General features: G+C 40.8%; 1 protein-coding gene across 5 annotated transcripts in view; it reads left to right on the top strand.

The window, feature by feature from the left end:
* SMG7 (SMG7 nonsense mediated mRNA decay factor) overlaps positions 1-20,760 on the top strand; it is a 53,947-nt gene that overhangs the window by 10,746 nt on the left and 22,441 nt on the right. For all 5 annotated transcript variants that reach the window (XM_040609864.1, XM_040609860.1, XM_040609863.1 and 2 more), the window contains 7 exons: positions 11,395-11,426; positions 12,742-12,859; positions 13,833-13,965; positions 17,184-17,355; positions 18,176-18,247; positions 19,277-19,427; positions 19,771-19,906. In XM_040609864.1, coding sequence (XP_040465798.1) covers positions 11,395-11,426; positions 12,742-12,859; positions 13,833-13,965; positions 17,184-17,355; positions 18,176-18,247; positions 19,277-19,427; positions 19,771-19,906 — 814 coding nt within the window. The remainder of the gene's footprint in view (positions 1-11,394; positions 11,427-12,741; positions 12,860-13,832; positions 13,966-17,183; positions 17,356-18,175; positions 18,248-19,276; positions 19,428-19,770; positions 19,907-20,760) is intronic.

Raw genomic sequence — 20,760 nt, 5'->3', positions numbered from 1 at the left:
GCTTTATTGTCAAATGCTGAAATACAGTGCCAAAAATATTCTATTTTAAAATTTGTTTTGGACATGCTGGTGTACTATATAAAACATTTGATGACAAGGTCCAAGCCATTGTGGTTGCAAAGTGAAATGCCAGGGCTGAGTTGGCTTGTGCAACCCGAGTAACGCACAAGTGTTGAGTTAGTAACCAAAAATTGCGTAGTCACATACTGAATTGCTTCCTGGCGTCATCCCTTCTTGATTAATATGTGGCAAAGATTCAGAAAATGTCTTCTCAGTCTGAGGATGGTCCCTGCCTCTTCACCACCTGATGAAGGTAGCAGCGGGTTGAGCAAGGCTGGTGATGTTTGCTGAGGGGTTTGCTGGGAGGAAGGACCCAAAGTGGGTGAGCCCAAGGCATACTGCAGTTCTTTAAGCCAAGATTTGGTGCCATGTGGAAATGGTTTAGCAAGGTGATGGGGACAGGCTGCTTTCGGGTTAGAGGTGTCTGCCTCTGGAGGATTTCAAAAACAAGAACTCAGATGTTTGTCACAGATAACACCAGGGAGCAGGAATGGGTTGCGTAACCTTCTGAGGTCCTTTTCCAACCTCAAGATTTGATCTTCAGGCTGGATGGATGTGTTAGTCCACCGCAATGGACCCTTTTGCTCAGCTGTTGCAGAAGGTAAAATGAGTGTAACGAACAAGTCTGGTCTGACTATTGAATGGGAGATTGCAGTTCAGAAAACTGCATTCAGATTTGTTTTCTACGGAGTTTATGTTCAGTAAAGATACACTAAACCCCAAAATTTTTCCATTTGTGAGTCTTAAAGCAGATACCAGTTTGTAGATGGCTGAACAACATGAGAACTTTTCTAGATACAGAACTAGAAAGGACTCTGTCTTAAGGTCTCAAGATTTAAATTTGAAATAAGATTATTTTTATCAAAAAACATTTAATCTCCAAAAGCAGGATTAACCTTGAAAGTTATAAATTTGCTCAGATGCTTGCTTCGAACCAATTCATTAGTTTTTAAAACAGGAAAGGTAGGTTACTGGTTAACCGGCAGGGCTCCTCCGGGCAGTGGCTGCAGCCGCAGCTCTGTGCGGAGGCAGTTTGGACCTGCCGTGAGCAGAGCTGCGGAGGTCAGCTGGGCTCGGCCAAGTGAGCGGCACTGCTTCAGCCAGGTGGGTTTTCCTCCAGATCTATTTGTGTTCAGCAGGGCTCCAAAGCTTCAAGCTGCACCCTGCCTAGGGAGGGGCAGTTCCTGTAGGAGTGTATCCATGCTGTTTCGCTCCTGACCCTAACAGAATTTCCTAGACCTGAGCAGGTTGGATGGGCCATAGGTTTCTCCTTCAGCTCAGCGCAGACCCAGAGGGTAACGTGTGTGTACTAGGGGTACGTGTGTTCTGGCGATAGACTCTTGGCTACTGTAGCTGACAGCCGGTCTGGCTGAGCCGCTCCCACACCTGAGGAGAACCAACACAGGTGACTACGGGAGAGTTGGGTGTTGCTAAACCAGAAGTCACATTAGAGGTTCAGTAACAACCATAGCCCCACGCGGCTCCATTGGGTATCCTTGGTACCTTGTGCCACATTTAAGCTTTTGTTGAAATGTGTAGTAAATATTGCTGGTTGTGGTGTTTGAGGTGAGAATTTAATGATCATGGTGGGTTTTTTAGTTAGAAATTACTGTATTTGATAGAACTGCATTGAACTTGTGGTGGTAGAGGATTCTGCCTCTTTCTTATTTCCATACTTTTTTGGGGAAAATAATCATTCGTATATTCTCTAGTTGAAAAGTAAATATGTTTAAGAACAGCATTGCCTGTGTGTTTCTGATAGACAATGGGGAGCAGCTAATGAGACCCCTGTAAACAACTGGCAATGAGGCACTGAGTACCCATTTCATTATCATAAATGGATGATATAATTCTCCCTGACTGGTGTTCAGCCTTTGTGCCATAGCTGTGCTTTCAGAGTGTGGCTTGCATTTAGTTTCAAGATGGACAATTGAAAATAATATCTCTTCTGGGTATGTCACATTTGTGTTCAGATATGTGTCTTGTGTAATGTTTACATAAATGTGTGTTTTTATAAAATGAATGAGGTTTGGCAAAAATCAACTTCATACAATTATTGAATGAATAAATATCAATAATGTTGCTTTAGGCCTTATGTTTTTGAAGGTCTTGACTACCTGGACATAGATCTCTGTATTAGTGGTTGGAGGGTGCATGTTCAAAATGCTGAACTCCGCTGTATCTGTTGTAGTTAACTTGCTGCAAGCACAGTATGAGGGGTTACTCATACTTTATTTTTGCCACCTCTGGTGACATCTAATATATTTGCTTTCTCTGTCTGCTCCTTAGCAAGAAAGACAGTATCTTGAATCCCAGTAACTGACCCTTTAATGGTCGTTACCTCTTGTGTCAATGTGAGTCGTTCTCAGTGTTCCTGAGCATAAAAATCTGTGTTTGCCAGTGGGCGAGGAGTAATTTCAGAGGTAGGGATTGAGAGGAAGGGGGTCCATAGAAAACACTGAAAATCAGCAAGATACCTTGTTTTTATATCTCAAGCTATTAGAGAAGGCTAGAGGCAGCAGGAAACTGCTGGACATGAAAGTCAGGACTCAGAGGGCTGCAGGTATTGCTCTCTTCATGCAAAATGGGGTGGAGTTTCCAGGGGGAAACGTATGTCACCTTTGTAACTAGCTCCTAGCTGCAGGCGCTCTGCTCTCCAGCTCCACAGGTGGGTGAGAATGTATATTTTATCTGTGTTGCAAGAATGTGGCACTAAACTGACTGTGTAATTACCAGCCTTTAAATGTAATATTGTGCTTGCCCGGGAGTTCTCATACAATGTCCAGGGAGGGTTGACATCTGCTGCCTAACCTTAGCTGGTCTGGCTTCTGCAGGGTGGACTTAAATAGCCTAACTTTCTGAAACTGAGTTGATGATATCTGTCTGAAGCTGATCTTGATGCTCAGATTTCTGCATTTTCCTGTAATTCTGGACGTGGTTTTCATAATGCAAAAACTGTTAAATGTTATTTTAACATAGATCATCTGCATTTTCCATCCATTAACATAAGTGAAAATTTCACCAAATCAGGAAGTGTAATATAACAAATGCATACTGGTGTTACTATATTTTTATCACAACTGAAACCTGATATTGCGTGCACTGTGATAAGAGCAGAAGACAGTGATATTACAAGGGCATAATTTGTTGGGGTGTTTTGTTTTGTTCTGGTTTGTGGTTTTTTTTTTGTTCAGAAAGTAATTGTATTGCTTTTTTTTGCTCAATCTCAAAACCTTGTGGGAACTACCATAAGAAATAAGGATGTGGATGCAAACTTCTCACATCCTACTTAGTGCGGTAGTCATATGGATTAATAGTGCTCCTGTGTGCTTACCAGAAGTTCCTTATTGTGGATAGTGAGCAAGCAGAGCTTTATGATTTTTCTCTTGGACATATGCATCTTTTTAAGGGAGTGGGCTGTGAATCGATTGGAAGGCAAACTTGAAGTTTTTGTGCCCTCACACATTTAAGATTGCTTTATTTTTTAAAAACTGGCTTGTCCTACGGGTAGTATAAAGATCAAGGAGATGCAGATAGATTATGTATTCTAAAACCTTTTGGCTTTGACTTGTTCTCAGGTCAGCTGCAAAGCTGATGTGTTGTCAGCCAGTGCAGTAAAGGTGATACTGTATGGATGCTGATGAGCAGACAGGGTATTCCATAAGAGTATTCGTTTGTTGACAGTTTCCTGTTAAACTTTCATTGAAAGGTATTCCTTAACATGAAGATATCCATGTCTAGAAGTGCCACATGTCAAGTATCCATTGGTTATTTCCTGAGCATGCCTTTTTTATAGTTATTAAATTGTTATTAAATAGTTATTAAAGCCTTCAGTAATTTGCTCTTAATTTTTCTACACTGAAAGTACTGTCAGAGTTACCTATGGAGCCACACGGTCAGCTCCTGGAAGGCGGACAAGGTGTATAAGGAGGGTGGAGTTCTTGTGCTTTCCTTTCATGGCCAACATCTGTTTAGAGGTTAGTTTTCTCCCTTATGGCTCCAATAAAATTCCAGATAACTAGTAGGTCAAGATGGAAAGTTAAAAAAACCAGCACAGTCAGTATTTTAAAAATATCTTTACAAACCAGCGACTATGGAAAACACAGCTGAGCTTTCCTGAGCTAGTTTTGATGCTGTACATTTATTCCAAGCTATTTTTGTTTGAATTGGAAAATACAGGTTTGGTGGCTATTTAGTTTGCAGATTACTGACTCAAATTTTAGAACTCTTTGGAATAGACACAGGCATATTACTGATCTTGAATGGATCCTGAACTGGACCTATGGACTGGATTCCATTTATGAGACATTTAACTCACATTTGCAGCACTGCTCTTCTAATAAGGTTCAGACTCACTCCTGTGCTCAATGTGAGCTCTAGGCTGTAATGAGAGGGAGAGCAGAGACTTCGATGGAGGCAGTTGAATGCTAGAACCCTGAGCAGGGTAGAAGATTTGTATTTTCTTCCATGTAGATTTATATCAGAGGAGACTAAGCACATATAAACTTCCCTTAGGGTAGCTTTTACCTGTTGGGCATATCTTTTAAAAATCTTGATACAAAGGAACTGACTTCCATGAAACTGGAGGAAAAAAATGAGTTTGAATGAAGCTGACTGCAATGGTACTTTTACTCATATCTGGAGAGGAGGATTGTCAGTTCGGATCAAACTTGGATAGAGTTGCTTTTGGTGGTTGCCTCTTGAGGATGATTATTATGACTTGCTTCTAATAGAGCCTGGACTAGGGGAAAGGGGGAAGATGGGATAAACAAGAACCTATTCTGTGTCCCCATTTCTTGCTATCCCTGTCAGCTGAGGTGGGAACAAGAAGGCAATAGAGCAGAATTCCGTGTGGAGAGGGTTTGGGTTCAGATGGTGATAGCATTGCTTTAGCATATGTTTTTAGAAGCGTTGTTTTTACTTGCACAGTTACACTGATGCTAAATTAATTGTTTGCATGGCTTTGGTCTATGGCTATAATCTGATAATGCCATTGGTCAAAGAAATCAGCTGTACCCTGACTTCAGCTGCCTGGAACAGGAATAATAAGCTTTAAATGTGTAAAAGTGACAGTAAGGTGGTACCATTGACGGTGTTTTTCATTGCCGTAACTGGGAAAACTGTCCTTTCAGTGTCAAAGGCACATGGAGCATTTAACTTGACCCATAGCCTGAGGATCTCTTGCTATGTCAGTGAGAGCTGACATCACCAAAACCTGGCTGCTCTCAAAGCAAGTGATTCCAGCACTTAATGAAAACTACAGACATTTAAATTAGGTGGTGACAGTTGCAAGTTTGGAACGTTAAAAACTTGTTCCATAAAGATAAAGCTGCTTTTAAAAAAGTTGTTAAACAGTGCGTATCTGGTGCACAAGTGAGTAGGTAAAGTCTGTACACAAATAAGTAAAATCTATTCTGGACTCCCTATAACACTACAAAATCCTGACTGACCAGTTCCTCTTTCAGGAAAAGATGTGTCGGGCTGTTAACTGGAGTTGCTGTCTGAAGCCTGTTATATTCAGGTGATAGTGAATTAATAGGTGAAGTAAATAGCAAAGATGGAGTTTATCCACAAGACCCCTGCTACTGTTATTCAGGTATAAAAATCTAGGTTTGTGTACAGTGCTACGATTGCTCTAAAAATATTTCGCTTTGATGGATCCTTGTTAGAGATACAGTTGCTGTGTCAAAAATCAAAATAGTTCAGGGAAGTCAGAGTTATTTCTGGATCTTCCAAAATCCAGCCTTTAGTGAAGTTTACCAGCTGTGAATCATTAGTGCCCAGTGAGTCTCTAAAAACTGCTAATAAAGCTTTATATTTTAGCAAGTGTTAGTGGTTACTTTTGGGAATGGAAGGAAGAATGCTTATTTCCCATAAAACTGTCAGCCACTTATATCGGACAGTAATTTTTGCTCAGTGCTGAACTCCAGATGTGAGTGCTGTACTGGGTACAGTGTTCAGGGGCTTCTGAGCAACCCAGCTCCCCCTAAATCTCCTGTAGGATATTCAGTGCCTGTGCTTTCCTGCTGCTTTCCCCTGCCCGGAATCAGCATGGGTATACTTAAATGCAAACAGAGGTATTAAGTCATTATAAATTTTTGTTGAAGTTAACTATTATTTTGAGAAAAAATCTAAAACAGTACTTGCTGGATGTTCTTTTGGAGTTCCTTTTGGGCGTGAGCCTTGCCATGTACTGGAATGATTAAAATAAACAGTTTGCTTCAAGTGTTAATTGTATTTGAATTTTTTTACTATGTTGGTATAGAAAATTTACCTTCCCCACTCAAAATGAAAAATTTCCTACATCTGTTCTGTATATGTTCTGTATCTTCTGACTACCTTTCAGAAGAAGGAAAACTTGCTGGCAGTGCCTTTGATGAGCCTTTGGATCAGTCACCTGCTGAGGCTTGCTAGGCTGCAGGCACTTCTCATTGTGGTTCAATTTCTGCAGGTACCTCTGGGGAGGAGAAGTGCAGGAATCTGAATTCCTGCTTGGAGTGAAACTACCCTGACCATTTAATACAGTTTTTTAGTTTGTAGAGTATTCACAGGACAAGTGATTGGATTCTGATCGCTTTTATAAGCCTAGCTGCCTGGACTCATTACCCATTTTAGTACTGTAAATCCTCAATTCCGTGTCAGGGGATTTGTGTCACTGAGATTTGATAAGGGAATGATACAGCTGCTGATGCTTCAGGGCTGCCAGGGGAAAACCAAGTGGAGTTCCCCTTTAGGCATGGTGGAAAGCAGAGTGTTGTGTTCAGTGGTTGGTTTTTTGTTGGGTTTTGGGTTTGTTTTTTTTTTGTGAGGTCAGGGGTTTTCCACATTTTTTGTAGAACTTGTGCCATAGCAGATCATGCCTGGTTCATCCTCGCTGTGTAAATGAGACGAGTGTGGTGTAAGTGAGGCTTGACTTTGACCTGTTGCACTTTTAGAAATACTGGGTGTTAGCTGAGTAGCACAAGACTGCTGCTTTGAAGACTTGGGCTTAAATTTATTTGCTTTTCTGTGCTTGGTGAAGCTTGTTAGCAAAAGTGTGCTTCTGTAGAACTGCTAATGCCTTCTTACAGGTGCAGTGTGTGGTGTATGCAGAACTGAAAAATTTTCATTATGCATGCTTTGAATTATAACAGAACTGAGGAATATATATTGAAACAGATGAGCTTTTTTAGGGGGCAACAGTAAAATAGACCTGTTTGTTCAGTGATACATGGATGGAGTTCAAAGTCAGGTGGCATAAGAAGGTTAGGAAACTTGGTTTATGAAGGTCAACATTATAACCTATGAGAGAACTGATGGTTCAGAGTGCATTTAAGTGTTTGGCTTTTCAAGTGGCTGTTGTACAAAGGCAGTGATCAGTAGCTGGGTGTGCTGTGGGGAGGGCTTGGTTTGCAGCAGAGGGGCCACAGGTTGGTGTTTCAGAAAGAACTATCACTGAGCCATAGCATAGTTAACCAGGGAGGTTGTATGATCTTCTCTTGTAGGATTTTAAGAGCAAATTAAACAAACTTATCCCAGTGTAAAAGTGTTAGGTACGTTGAAAGATCATGTAGACCCACTTTTCAGCTTCTCAGTGTGGTGGTTCAAATGCTTGAAAATGTGTATGGGAGAGACATCCCTGCATTTGTCAGGTTCCCCTTCTGTAGTGTTTACCAGCTTAAGGGGAGCAACTTGTTTTCTTTTTCTGCTTAGAGAAAACTTAATTGATCAAGAATGGTAAAAACTTGAAAATGGAAAACCGCAATGCCTGTCTTGTCTTCCTTTGCTAAATCCAGTGGTTCATTCCAGGCTAAATGTAGTCTCAGAGTTCCCAAGTTACAGCAAAACAGGACCTTATATACTGTCAGGTTCTTAAGAAAAGTCTTCTATGCCATCTGCAGGTACTTAAATTTTAATATATCTTATGCATTCAGAACTTCAAAAGAAAGCCCTGACTGCTGTGTTTTAAAGTTCTGAAGCTTTTCAAGTATTTTAATAGAATGGAAGTTCTTTTAGCTGTCAAACTGTTTTACGGAATTGAGTGGAAGGCTTTTGTATTTGAGTTTCAGGTTTGACCAAACATAGGGCTAGATTTGTATTTGGTTACGAAATTACAGAGAGTAGCTATCACGATATTTCAGGGTGATATATCATCGGAGACACTTGAAATACAATTTTTTGAATGGTGGGTTGTACTTATTTGGCTTTGAACCAACAAACTCGGGGAAACGTGACCTGAAGACTGAGTTGCTGAGTCCAACTGGGCAAGGAGGTACTTCAGAATATTCTTGAAATGATAACATATGTAAGCAAGTTGTACCAAGTTTGCTGGCAGGCAATGTGTTTTTGCACCAGAGTGAGTCATTCTGATGCAAATTCAATATGAGGTGGTGCAAGAAAATATATGGACAAAAAAAAGCTTGTTTAAAGGTGCTTGACAATACAAGGAGCCATTTGTCCTGTCAGAAATTCTTGCTGTTATCAGTGAGCACCAGTCTGTGCTCCCTAGGAGTCTCTGAGCTCCAGCAAAGGCTCTTCCATGAAGTCTGGTCAAGGAACAGGCAATGCATCTTTTCTCTGGAGATGCTAGTATTTTGTCACCAATGCAGAAGAAGGATACCCACGCTGCCCTCTCTTGTCCTGCCTTAGCCATAGTAGGTGCAGCTGTTTTAAATAAAAGTTGGTTTTAGGTGGAAATGAGAAACAGCATGCTAATACTAGGCTTGTTTTACTGATTCCTTTGGCCTCTAGGAAGTATTGAAATAACTTCTATACATTGTATTAAAATTTATAGTGATAATCCTCTCAGTGTAGCTTGTTGCAAACTTATAAAATATGGAAAGCAGTTTGCTTTACGGCTAGTGAAGAGGTTGGTACAGAAAGCTCTCGTTCTGTAAGTGCAAGAAAGTCTCGTTTGTAAGTACTGTCTTCCAAAAAAAGGTGTTCCAAAAAAACCCCACAAGCTTTTGGTAAAAGTTCAAGTCCAGCTGTATCGTTAGGGCTGTGCGTTTTCAGAGCATCTGTCAACAGTTGCATTAGTGCAGGGGTTGAGGCATTCTTCATCTAAATTCTCCAGGCAACAGCAAGGCAAAACTTTACGAAAATAAAGCATTTATAGTGGTGCTATTTGTATTTCCCCCTTTAAAGATTAGTACTTAACATAGTGGAAGGTAGTTCTGCACAAGTAATTTTCAGAGAAGCAGTTCTTGGCTTTTAAAGGGCTTGCCTGGAGGAGAATTTTGGGCTCATGTTTGCTGGAGCAGTACTGCATGTCCTGCTCGGGCTGAGCCTCTCAGTAGGATTCATGGCTTTGGCAACACACATCGTCTTCTCAGCTCAAAGAAAAAGTTTGCACAACTGGCAGATGTTTAAAGTGCGAGCCAAACTGTATTAACTTGGCTGGCCGTTCAAAACAGATACTTCAGCACCTGAGCAAGTCAGCTTTTCCTTCTGAGCAGCGGTGGTTCTAGTTGCCAAGTCATAGCATCACAGGACTGGCCCAGCTTTGTGCTTGACTAGACTTGCAGGTCAGCGTCGCAGAGGCTCCCGAGGCACGGCATGCAGAGATTGCTGGCCTTTGTCGGCTCTTAGCTGTGTCAGGGGAAAGATCTGCTCTTTCCCACCCTGCTAGCCGCAGCCCCAGGGAGGGCATTGCTTAGGCACCTTTCTTTACCTCCACATGTGCAAGGCAGAAAATGTTTCTTGGGCTTTCAGTTTTCTCGTGACACAATATCTAAAATTTTCCTTGCTTGTCTGTCAGCAACAATAGGTTATCTCTTCTTCCGGTGTTCCTTGTTGTTAGGGGTTGAAAAAATGTATCAATGCTTTCTTGAAAGAAATAAACTGAAAAAAGTTATCTGAAATAGATTACATTTGTGAGGCAGGTGAGGAATCTACAGATTTACTTCTGGCACCAGTTAAGACAATCTTATTTAAAGCCCTTGCAACATCCCATTTGCTTCTTGAATGGTACACTGTGGTGACTATGCTGAGTTGCTACAGATAATTTTTGTGTTTAATAAATAGAAATTTTGTGAAGGGACTTACCAACATACATTTTACTAGTGAAACACTGGCACTGTTATATCTTTTTAATCCTGATGTGGATCTCAAACCTTCCCCATAATTTGTGGCCAGTAGGTAGAACCCAGAATAACCTGAAAAACTGTTTTTTTACAGTCACCACAACATCATGTTGGCATGAGAGAGTATGTGCTTGTTGCTGAAACCTCTGTAGGGATTAGGTGGTGCTTTTCACCTGGCTGTCCATTCTCTCCTAAGCTGGCATCTGACTGTAATGTTAGTCACAGTGCAGCTTCCACCTAGCTTTTTTGCTGAGGGAGGCAGGTGGAAATGGGTAATTTATATGCTAGGAGGATTCCATGTTTGGTATGGACAGCTTGCAGTCTTTGCAAAATATATGTAAACATTTGTAGCAAAAGCAAGGGGACACGTTCTGCCCTACCAGGCAGCCTAGTGTCCCTTCTGCCTGCCCTGTGGTAGTTGTGTGTCAGTCAGTCAGACAGGCCAGCGGCGCTGCCCCTTGAGTTCCGTGTACTGCTGTCACAGTGCTTAACTGTAACATCTCAATTGCCTGCTCCATCTAGCCACTGAGGACCATTTGTAAATATTTATTTTTTGGAGACTGTGTCCCAGTGTTCCTCTATTTGCAAAACTGCCAACCTCCACCAGCAGTGGGGGTTTGCAGAGGGTGTTCAGTGAAGGAGTGGTCGTTGATTACCTGTAGTTGCCTTTCTTTCTGTATGTGTTTTGGTGTTGTTTTTTTTCCTTGAAAATCCTTGAACTGCCTCCCTAAAGTCATGATTTCATTGGAAGAGAAGTAATTTGGGAAGCCATAGTCTTTTTATGTCCTCTCCTTAAGGAAAGCTAGTGCAACACAGAGAGGCAGGAGGGCTGTAGCAGCATGCTGAGAAGTACTGATGGGAGTTTGCTTTGCTCTGTTGGCTACCGCTTTTCATATGTGATAACTTTAAGTTGTTATCAAATTCCCAGTTACAGGTAAGCGGGTGTCATTAATGTTGGCAGGATGGCACTGCCAGGTAAAGCTTAAAATGTAGTGTAAGCAGTTTTTGGTTCGTAATTCTTCTGAAAGAGGCTTAAGCTAAGCAGGGTGAACAGTTGACTTCTGTTATGGTATGAATTAGGCGAAATACTGTTAAACACAGTAGCTCAAATTCATGCTGCGTGGGGTAAACTATAGCAGTGTAGGTTGCAGGCAGCCTCTATGAAGCTGCCCCCTCTTTGTCTGCTTACTGTTGCATAAATGTGCTTTAGCATAATTCAATTATTTTGATCAGTCTGTTTCTAATTTATTGTTTTATTCCGTTCTTACAGGCAGGCAGAAGTCCTGAAGGCTGACATGACAGGTAATTGCCTTAATTGCACAGTTGACCTAGCTGCTAATACTTGATTCCTGTTTTTGTTTGTTTCTTATGATTATTGCTCCTAAGAATTCTCTGGAAAGTATGTGATGTTATGTTAAACATTTGTCCTTTGTATATAAATCAATAGCATTTTAACAACTGTGCCCCTCTCTCTTTTATCTAAAATAAGTGTATTTTTAAAGTTGACTTTGAGTGTTTTAAAGCATTTGGAGATGGAGGTCATGCCCCGACTCCTCTCCCAGAGACTGTTGTCCACACTACCACAGGAACTGCTGGACTTGGATTAGCAAGTGTCTGGATGGTTTTGAGAAACCTGGGTGATGGAAATGTTGATCTGAATGCTACCACATGTCATGAAAGTGCAGCTCATAGATGCTATGAAATGCTACAGGCTATGTATTGAGCTCTATGTATTTATGGAAAACGGAAATTATTTATATGAGTGTATCAGCCATGCAGTACAAGCAGCTTGCATAATGGACCTATGCTCAACTGTGCTTACCACGTTGGTGTAGTGCATGTAGCAGGTTGGAGTGGTCCCTGTAGGAGCATTAACTGCCTGGATCCGTCTAACCCAGCAGGAGTAGCTGTACCATCAGCAAAACAGTTTCCCTGGGTGAGAACCATCCCTTGTGCTCCTGCAGCATGCCCCCCCCCCCCCGCCCCCCTAGCTCAGGTGCTTTTACAAGGCAGGGAAATTGGACTCTGTAACTCGAGATAGCCGGAGCAGTGTTTGCGTTCACCCTGCGTGATGGAAAGCAGATGGCTACCCAAGAGGTAGCAAACGGCAAGGAGTAGTACTTGCCCACAGTGTTCTCCTGAATACCAGTGGCATTGGCTTCAAGGACTGTTTTGTTTAGCATCACCTGATGGATTTCTTTTCTGCTAATTTTTTCAGGCTACTCTGGATATCTTTCTAAATCCGTTCAGTGGCAAGAAGTTCTGCAGCTTAATGACTTGCAGGGAATCACCTTCTTCTATCTGTCTTTTTTTTGGGCGTTTGTTTTTTTGTTGTTGTTTTTTTTTTTTTTTTTTTTTAACTTGCCAGCTGCTGTCTTTGCTCATGTCTAGTTTTGGTGTTGTAGGAGACTGATCAGTCAATTCCTCAACCTGTCTGTAGTTTTTGTATGTCACTATTTTGATGAATCTCTGATAAAAGTGGGTGTTTGGCATTGGATATCTTACGCTGTGCTATGTTTTTTCATTTGGTAGGTGAGTGAGAAATCAGTTGGAGTAACTGTAAATTTGAGTATTACAAAAACTGTTGTGTCTTTGTTTATTTCTTTTTATTGCTCAGATTCGAAGCTGGGTCCAGCAGAAGTCTGGACGTCCAGACAGGCTCTACAGGACTTATATCAGAAAATGTTAGTGACTGATTTGGAATATGCTTTAGATAAAAAAGTGGAGCAGGACCTGTAAGTACCTCAATAAATTTGTATATGTATATTTAATCTGGACTGATGAGGAGGAAACCCTGAGACTTCCAGAAAAGCGATTGTATTCTATGAAATGGTTGTCTGACTTGCTTTAAAATTAAGAGTTGTGCTGTGGGTGAAACATGAGAATGCACTGCAGAGTCAATGAAGAGCATTCAATAAGTTAGTATTTTACCTTTGGCAATTTAGTAGCAGCCATGTTATGCAGGAGTGGGTTTTAGTGAGCCAGATGGAAGAAAGAGAGCTAAGAAATAGGAGCCTTCTGTGATGGCAAGAAGGGGCTAAAGTGGAGTTTCCAGAACAGAGATTTTTTTTCTGATGTAATCACCTGGAGCTTTGAGCAAGGTCTAACAGGAGGAGTTGAGTAGCTGCTAAAGACCCTCATTTTAAGCCCTCTGTGGTAGGGCTGGACAGAGGAGGAGTATCAGGAGGGGGAGGAATATCAGGAGAGAACTTTACAAATCGGGGGAGGATCCTCCTGGGTTTTCTCCAGGCCCTGAGTCCATTCCCTGATTTAAGATGCAGACATGAGTTCTAACAGGTTAGAGAGAAGCATGTGGTTCTTCCAGCACTGAGGGAAGCAAGATGAATAGGCTGGCTGGGTTGTCCTGTCCGTGCCTCCAGTTACTGAGTGATTTTTAACCCTGATTTCTACACCCTACATCCTGTTTCAGGGAGGGAGCACTATGCTGTGTAAACCAGAACAATTATAAGCAAATATTAATGCTGTTACGGTGTTAGCTGTATAGGATCAGGATCTGTTTCCCTAGTTATGAGAGGTGAGGGAAAGGTAGTTCTTCCATATTAAACATTATTTCAAATCAGAATGTTGCCTGAATTTAAATATTCTTCATTTCCATGTCTGATGCTATGTAATTAAACAGTTCTTTCCTGTTGCTTATGCCATCTGCACTTTCAAAGTGAAAAAAGGAAATGTTTCTTTTGTTTTCAGTTGGAATCATGCCTTTAAAAATCAGATCACGACGCTACAGGGTCAGGCGAAAAACAGAGCAAATCCAAATCGGAGTGAAGTTCAGGCAAACCTTTCTCTGTTCTTAGAGGCAGCTAGTGGCTTCTACACACAGGTGAGTTGCAAAAAAGTGTTGGCTGTGGTGTATTTGCATAGTCTGGAAGCAAGTGTGCCTCAGCCTTACGCTGCTTGCGTGTGGGTCCTTTACAAACCTTTGGCTGTCAGACCTCCTGTGCTGTTCATGAGAGATGGGCTGCAGTATCGTACCAGCATGTCATCTCTTTGAGGAAGGCTGGGAGGATAGGTTTTAGGGGGGTGAAACCTGTTCTTTTCCCTTAGAGTAGGAAATTATTGCTGTACTGGATCAAGCAGTATACTCTGCTGGTGGTGGTGCTCTCGGTAGAACGTGTTTGCAAAGCTGGTGATGTGCTTTCTTTTGATCAGCCGCAGCCTCAAATTGATCTGAAACTTCTGTGAATCTGGTAGTTGTTTTGGTGCTCTATAAAAAGATGGCAACAATTTCAGTTCCCTTCTAATAGAATCTGCTTTAAAGCCTAATATGTGCTGCTTTGGGTCAGATCGAAGGTCCATTTAGCACCGTATTTTGTGTGTCTCAGTAGTCTGCTGTGACCGCTCAGGGTCAGCATTAAGCAGCAGGAAAATTGCTCTAGTCTCTCGCTTTCTGGCTGTACGTTTGTTGCCGCCTTGAGCTAGTTTGTATCTGAATCATGTAGCTGTTAGGAGGTCTAGCCTTTAATTGACTCTCCAGTCCCTCTTGAAGCCATTTACTCTGCAGTGATCTGTGGTAAGAATTCTGTATTTTAATTGTAATGTCTAAGAGTAACACAAAAAAACCCCACTAAGCCCAACAACAAACATGTTAACTGATGATTTCATTGTACTCTTAGTTCTTTTTTCTGCCATTTCTCCAAAAATTCCCATTCACCTTTTCATTACTGTGTATGAAATTGTGGGTCATTTTCATAATTCTTTTTCATCTTTAAAAATGTGAGACTTCCTCCATATAGCTAAAGCTCAGCAAAGAAAGTCATTGTTGTTCATGGCTCCAGTTATTCAAGAACAGAAGTATGTGTAAAATTCCAAAATGCAGGTGGACTGAAGGATGTGTGATGACGCAATGTGTTGTGCTTTGTTCTGTGTCCCTTCCTTGGAACTCCAGTGATGAGCATTGAGTTAGTGTTTTCCAAGAGCTATGTACATACTACATACATACCTGAATACAGCTTTTTTCCTAAATAATACCTAATTTAGTGCCCACCACAGTTGTGCACGTAAGTAGTGTGGTTGTCCTCAAGAGTATTAGGTAGCATTTACAACATATAATTTTTTGATGAAGACTTTCAAGCTTACAAGCACATCTTCAGTCTGAATTCTGGTGGGGTTTTTTTTTTTGGTCAATTAGAATTTCAAACTTCAGTTACAGGAACTTTTCTTCCTGTATAGCAAAACTTTTGAGTGCTCTTGCACTAAATATCTTTTGTGAGGTTTTCTGTTAATTGTAAAAGGGGTGTGATTCCTTTAATGTATTCCTTACTGCCGGGTGTTTGCCCATATTCTCTTCCAGTGTTAGATTTCAGTTGGTAGATTATGGAAAATGAGAGTCGGTGTGTGATAATGGCCTTAAAGATAATTTGCCTTTCTATCCTTTTTCTCCTTGTTTGGTGTACGCTTCAGCCACATTGTCACTGCTGAATCCTCTATCTTGAGTAGTGGTCTGACTAGACTTTCTGTCGTGGCTAGTTTGCACTGTCTTCAGGTTACAACAGGCACTGTAGGTCATTCTTACTGTATCGATTCCTACTTTGATTCTGAATATCTGCAAGACAACCCCAGTTTTTTCTCCAGAATCTCTGTGATTATCTGCCCCCCTTCCCCGCCTTCAGCATTTTTTTCGGGAAAGTTTTTATTTGAAGCAGCCAGTCTGACAGGCTGTGGCATGGTTGCCTGGGGTTTTCTACCATCTCCACTGTCTTGCAAAAACCTTGTTCTCCCCTGAAGTGTATCAGGGATTTTTTCTTTTCCGTGTGTGACGCCACAGACTGGGTTGTCTTTCACTGTTTGCTGTGATGCTAATTGTCCCATTTTCAGTCTAGAGATTTTGCTCAGGCAAGATACGTGCTCTGCAACTGTGAGGCCTGTGTAAGTGACAACTTTGAAAGAAAGCACGAATTTTCGTAATTCAGCATGTCGGAAGATGTCAGGTTCCTTTCTTTTACCCAGCTTTCATCTATGGAATCCCTCTTGTTTGGGGATTTTTATCTACTATATAAAAGTCAGCAAAAGAGGAGGGAAGTGTAACATGAACCTTTTTCTGCAGCAAGCAAAAGCACCCCATTGCATGTTTAGCCACTGACAGCCCTGAGCTTTCTATATGCCTTTATCTGAAAGCAGAACGCTGCTGCAGGTCAGTTTTATTTGGAGACCGAGTATATTCTCAGCTGGGAGAAAGTCTGTCAATTCTTACTTGCATTTTTAACCCTGTAACACTGTAGAACACACACTTGTCATCACTATGTGGTTACTGTTACTTTCCACAGGATTTGCCAGAGTCCGTTAGGAAAAACTTCACAAGCACAAATTAGGATGGCAAAGTTCAGGTTTTCCTTCAATTAGCTTCTGAGATATTTGATCAAGTAGCTGATGCCTTGTTCTTTGAAAGAGTCTCACTGTTTAGCACAAATATTTACTGATGACTCGGGCACTGAACTGTTAGCTGCTGTTGTCTTATGTTGGCTACAAACTTGGTTTTGTTCTGGCTTCTCTCTAAAGTTTAAGTCAGGGTGGTGCTGTTTCTTAAGCTGGAACAAGGTTGTTTGGAGGATGAGTGGCATTCCCTTAAATTATTTTTTGAGAATGGTGTCACTTCATCAAAATATAAGACTGTCTTCCTCTTGAGTGCTCTACTTAAAAAAAAAAAAAAAAAAAAAAAAAGCAAAACAACAAACCAACCAAAAAACCACCCCAAAACCTGAACAAAACAGACAAAACCCAACAAGATTGGTAGATCTCTGATAGTCTCCGCTGATACACGCTTGGCAATATAAGTATCGTGGGAATTGAGTTGCTTACTGGTTGGGGATGCACAGCTCTTAAAGAAGAGTACAACTGCTCTTCATGGTTTTGGGCAGAATAATGCAGCATGGAGTAAAGAATGTAATTTTAAGTCTCACTTAAAGTAACCTAGGCTTGTTCACTTCAAATATGTTTAGCCAAGCCATGCCTCTGAGTAATGCTCTGTTAGTTTTGTCAATTGTTTCAGTGCTTTTCTAATTACTCTTTGTAGCTGCTACTAAACCAGACCTGTTTTTCTAGTTATTACAGGAATTGTGCACAGTTTTTAATGTAGACTTGCCATGTCGTGTAAAGTCTTCCCAGCTGGGAATCATTAGCAATAAACAGACGCACACCAGCGCCATAGTGAAGCCTCAGTCTAGCTCCTGCTCTTACATCTGCCAGCACTGCCTTGTCCACCTTGGAGATATTGGTGAGTTTTTGAAGGAAAAAGAGGTGGGATATTGAGTTCTAGCTGTGTTCAGCCCTCACACAGAGGGTTCTGCTGGAGCAAGTGTCCTCCAAATTAGTAGCTGATTGTATGTTTGATGGTTGGTGCAGGGGGAAAGGTCTGGAAAGTAATGCTGTTAGACTTTTCTAATGTGTGTTACACATTAACACATGGAGACAGTTAATCACTAGCTTTCTAGTGATTTGCTAGAATCTGTCTTCTAGCATACTAATCATGTTATAGCTGGTAGGCATAGTGAAATGTTGAAACCGGTAACTGTTACAAAAGCTTGTTGCAGCAGGCTAGCATACTTCTCTATTTCAGAACATAACTTTTAAATCTTACCTAAAAAGGCAACAATTAGAAATCCAGCCTTTCATAGACAGAGTTAAGTTCATTATGTTCAATGGGTTTATTTCTTTATTGATTAAAGCACAACTATGTGTTGCAGAAAGTTATCTTTTCACAGGAAGCTGCAGTTGCTTTTGGAACAACCTAAAGGTTGATCTAGTTTCTGATTGTGCAAAGAAGTGTGAAAAATATTTGTAGCTCTCTGGATGTGTTGCTATTGGCACAGCATCTTTCTATGTAAGAACTGATAAGCTGTGCCATAAGGTCTCAGGAAAAAACACCACCTCAAAATTCAATGCATTGAATCCTGGTGCTCTTTGGTGTCATTGTATGTTTTTGTGACGCTTATTTCTAAAACAATAGTAAAATGCTCTTCAGATAAACTGGGTTATATTAAATGCAGGACGATTGAATTTTACACCTCAGCTTGGATTTTTTGTTTTTTTCTTAGCTCGCTATAGGAATCAGACCAGCCAGGCAGAGTCTTACTACAGACATGCAGCTCAGCTTGTCCCTTCTAACGGTGAGTCTGGGATACCTTTTTGGTTTGTAATTTCGAAGGAAGATTTTGAGGTACTGCTTTTCTTGTGTGGCAGTTGGAAACTTGGGATTTTAAATAAACCTCTCTTCCCCAAATATCAAAAACAATCGTGTAACAAAGCCTGACTTGTTGGTAAATCATTTAGGTAATAGCTGTTTCCCTGATCTGTGTCACTTCTCTCCTTTTTGTGAATATTTAGAAACAAAAAAGGTAATGCACAGCTTCATTCCAAGGCTTCACTGCTGCTACATTGTACTGCGTTGGATTCATATGTTACGAAGTACAATTAAGGAAAACTTGCCTACCACCAGTGTTTTTTTCTTTTATTGCGAATTGGCATGTGAACAAAGTTTAGTAGCTAAAATGGGATTTTTCAATTTGTTCATGCACGTTAAGTGCTTCTTTACTTCAGGGATGTAGCTTTTTAGTTATTGTCTTACAGTGGTCCAAAACATAGACAGAGTGATAGAAGGATAAATCATTTTTTAGCCAGGCTGCTGAAACCAGTAATGCAATTTTTTTAGCTAGTTATATTCTACCTGGAAAAGTTTCCTTACTCTAACTATAGGAATTTTTACTGTATAGGCAAAAAATATGACTGACTATTGACAGTCAGATTTGCCTCATGAGCTAAAATTGGGCTAGATTTTGTCCAACGAGATGAAGCTAAAAATCTGTTGCGGTGAAAGGTTGGTTTTGACAGTACCATCTTATTTAGAGAAAAATCTTATGCCATATTTGTTGTCCAGTTTTAAAGATGTGTGAAAGCAAGCAAAACACACAAACACACAAAAACCCCCACCCAAAAAAATAACTGCACCACAAATCTAGAAGCTTTTTCATTTGAGTGGTCCTGATGTGAGGCTGGAGTAAAAGGGTCAGCACCTGAACCTTGTCTGTTGAAGAATTTAGCACTTCGTGCTCCCTTTTCAAGTGACCACACTTAATCTGCAATCTGGCATGCTTCAATCTGTGACAACTTGTCGGACGATTTGTCTTTCTCTCTGTTAGGTCAGCCTTACAATCAGTTGGCTATTCTAGCTTCCTCCAAAGGAGACCACTTGACCACAATTTTCTACTACTGCAGAAGCATTGCTGTGAAGTTTCCTTTTCCGGCTGCCTCCACTAACCTACAAAAAGCACTTTCTAAAGCACTGGAAAGGTAAGACAAAATCACAATGTGTTTCTGCTTGGATAAGATGGAGGAGACTTCTTCCAGATGTACCTCTCTTGCCAGAAGTTATTCATATTTGGTAGTAGAAACAGGAATTCCTCAATCTCCATCCAGTCCTTACACGTGTGGAATAAAGAATAGTTTGTGTCTGGGATGCTCCTGAGTGTGAATAGTGAACTAAATAGGAAATAAACATATTGTGCCAATGTGAAAAAGTAGCTTTACATGCACATTCCTCCTTTCTTGAACTTCACAGGAGAACTGTGTTATGTTATGTGCAGCTGTGTCTAATTCCAAAGGCTAAAGTTGGGTATTTCTGTTCTGAATGTAGTCGTGATGAGGTGAAGACTCGATGGAGTGTGTCTGACTTCATCAAGGCTTTTATTAAATTCCATGGCCACGTGTACCTGAGTAAAAGCTTGGAGAAGCTGAGCCCTCTTCGAGAAAAGCTGGAAGAACAGTTCAAGGTTAGTTCTAATAACTTATTAATTAGTATATTGAGGAGGTTATTTTTAGCAGCTGAGTTCTGAAATTACAGTCCAATAATAACTTTTTCACATGCTAAAATACAGGAAGCTCAAGTAACCAGTTGTGGGAAGTTTGTATGACAGCTAACACTGGATAGTTCTGTTGACTTCTGCAAACAGGGACTTTTCCCATTTGACATGGGGTGCATTGCTGGTAGAGATACAGGAGAAATCAATGACCACCGTTGATTCTGTGCTCTTTAACCTGGACGATTCTTGGGTACCTGTGAAAAGCACTTGATTCATCTGCAAAGTCTTGGCTCAGTTGCCTGAGTAATTTTGAGAGCTTCGTTTTTTGGATGGTGTTCATTCATTCCCACTGGTTATTAAGGTTGCTTTTAATCTTCCTCAGACAGCTTGCCTCTCCTGTCAGCGGTTTGCCTTTAAAAAGTGTTCCAGTACTTAATTTGTGTGTAGTCTAGAACTACTCAGAACACGCTTCCTCTGGAAAATCTAGGTGTACCCATTAATTATATAGCCAGCTCATTAAGTTGGACAATACAGAAAGGATTGAAACAAAGAGAATTTTGTAAGGTATTTATACCAAGGTAGTGCAGTTTCAAAGACGACAGCATATTAACTGTTCGGCTCTGCTTCATCATCTTCATTTGTAGAAAATGAGCAGGTAGTACAGATGTGTTCAACAGAGCAGTTGGGTGCTTTTCCATATTAAGAAAGGGGAAGCTGGTCTTAGCAATATAAAGAATTACAAATATTCTTCACGGTGTCATTTTTGCGTTTTTGCATTGAATTGGGCTGCAGTTAAGAAACACAAAACTTGTTGGGAATTGTAT

This window comes from Falco naumanni, chromosome 11, assembly GCF_017639655.2.
Source record: "Falco naumanni isolate bFalNau1 chromosome 11, bFalNau1.pat, whole genome shotgun sequence".
Lineage (NCBI taxonomy): Eukaryota > Metazoa > Chordata > Aves > Falconiformes > Falconidae > Falco > Falco naumanni.
This window is presented reverse-complemented; position numbering and strand designations above follow the sequence as displayed.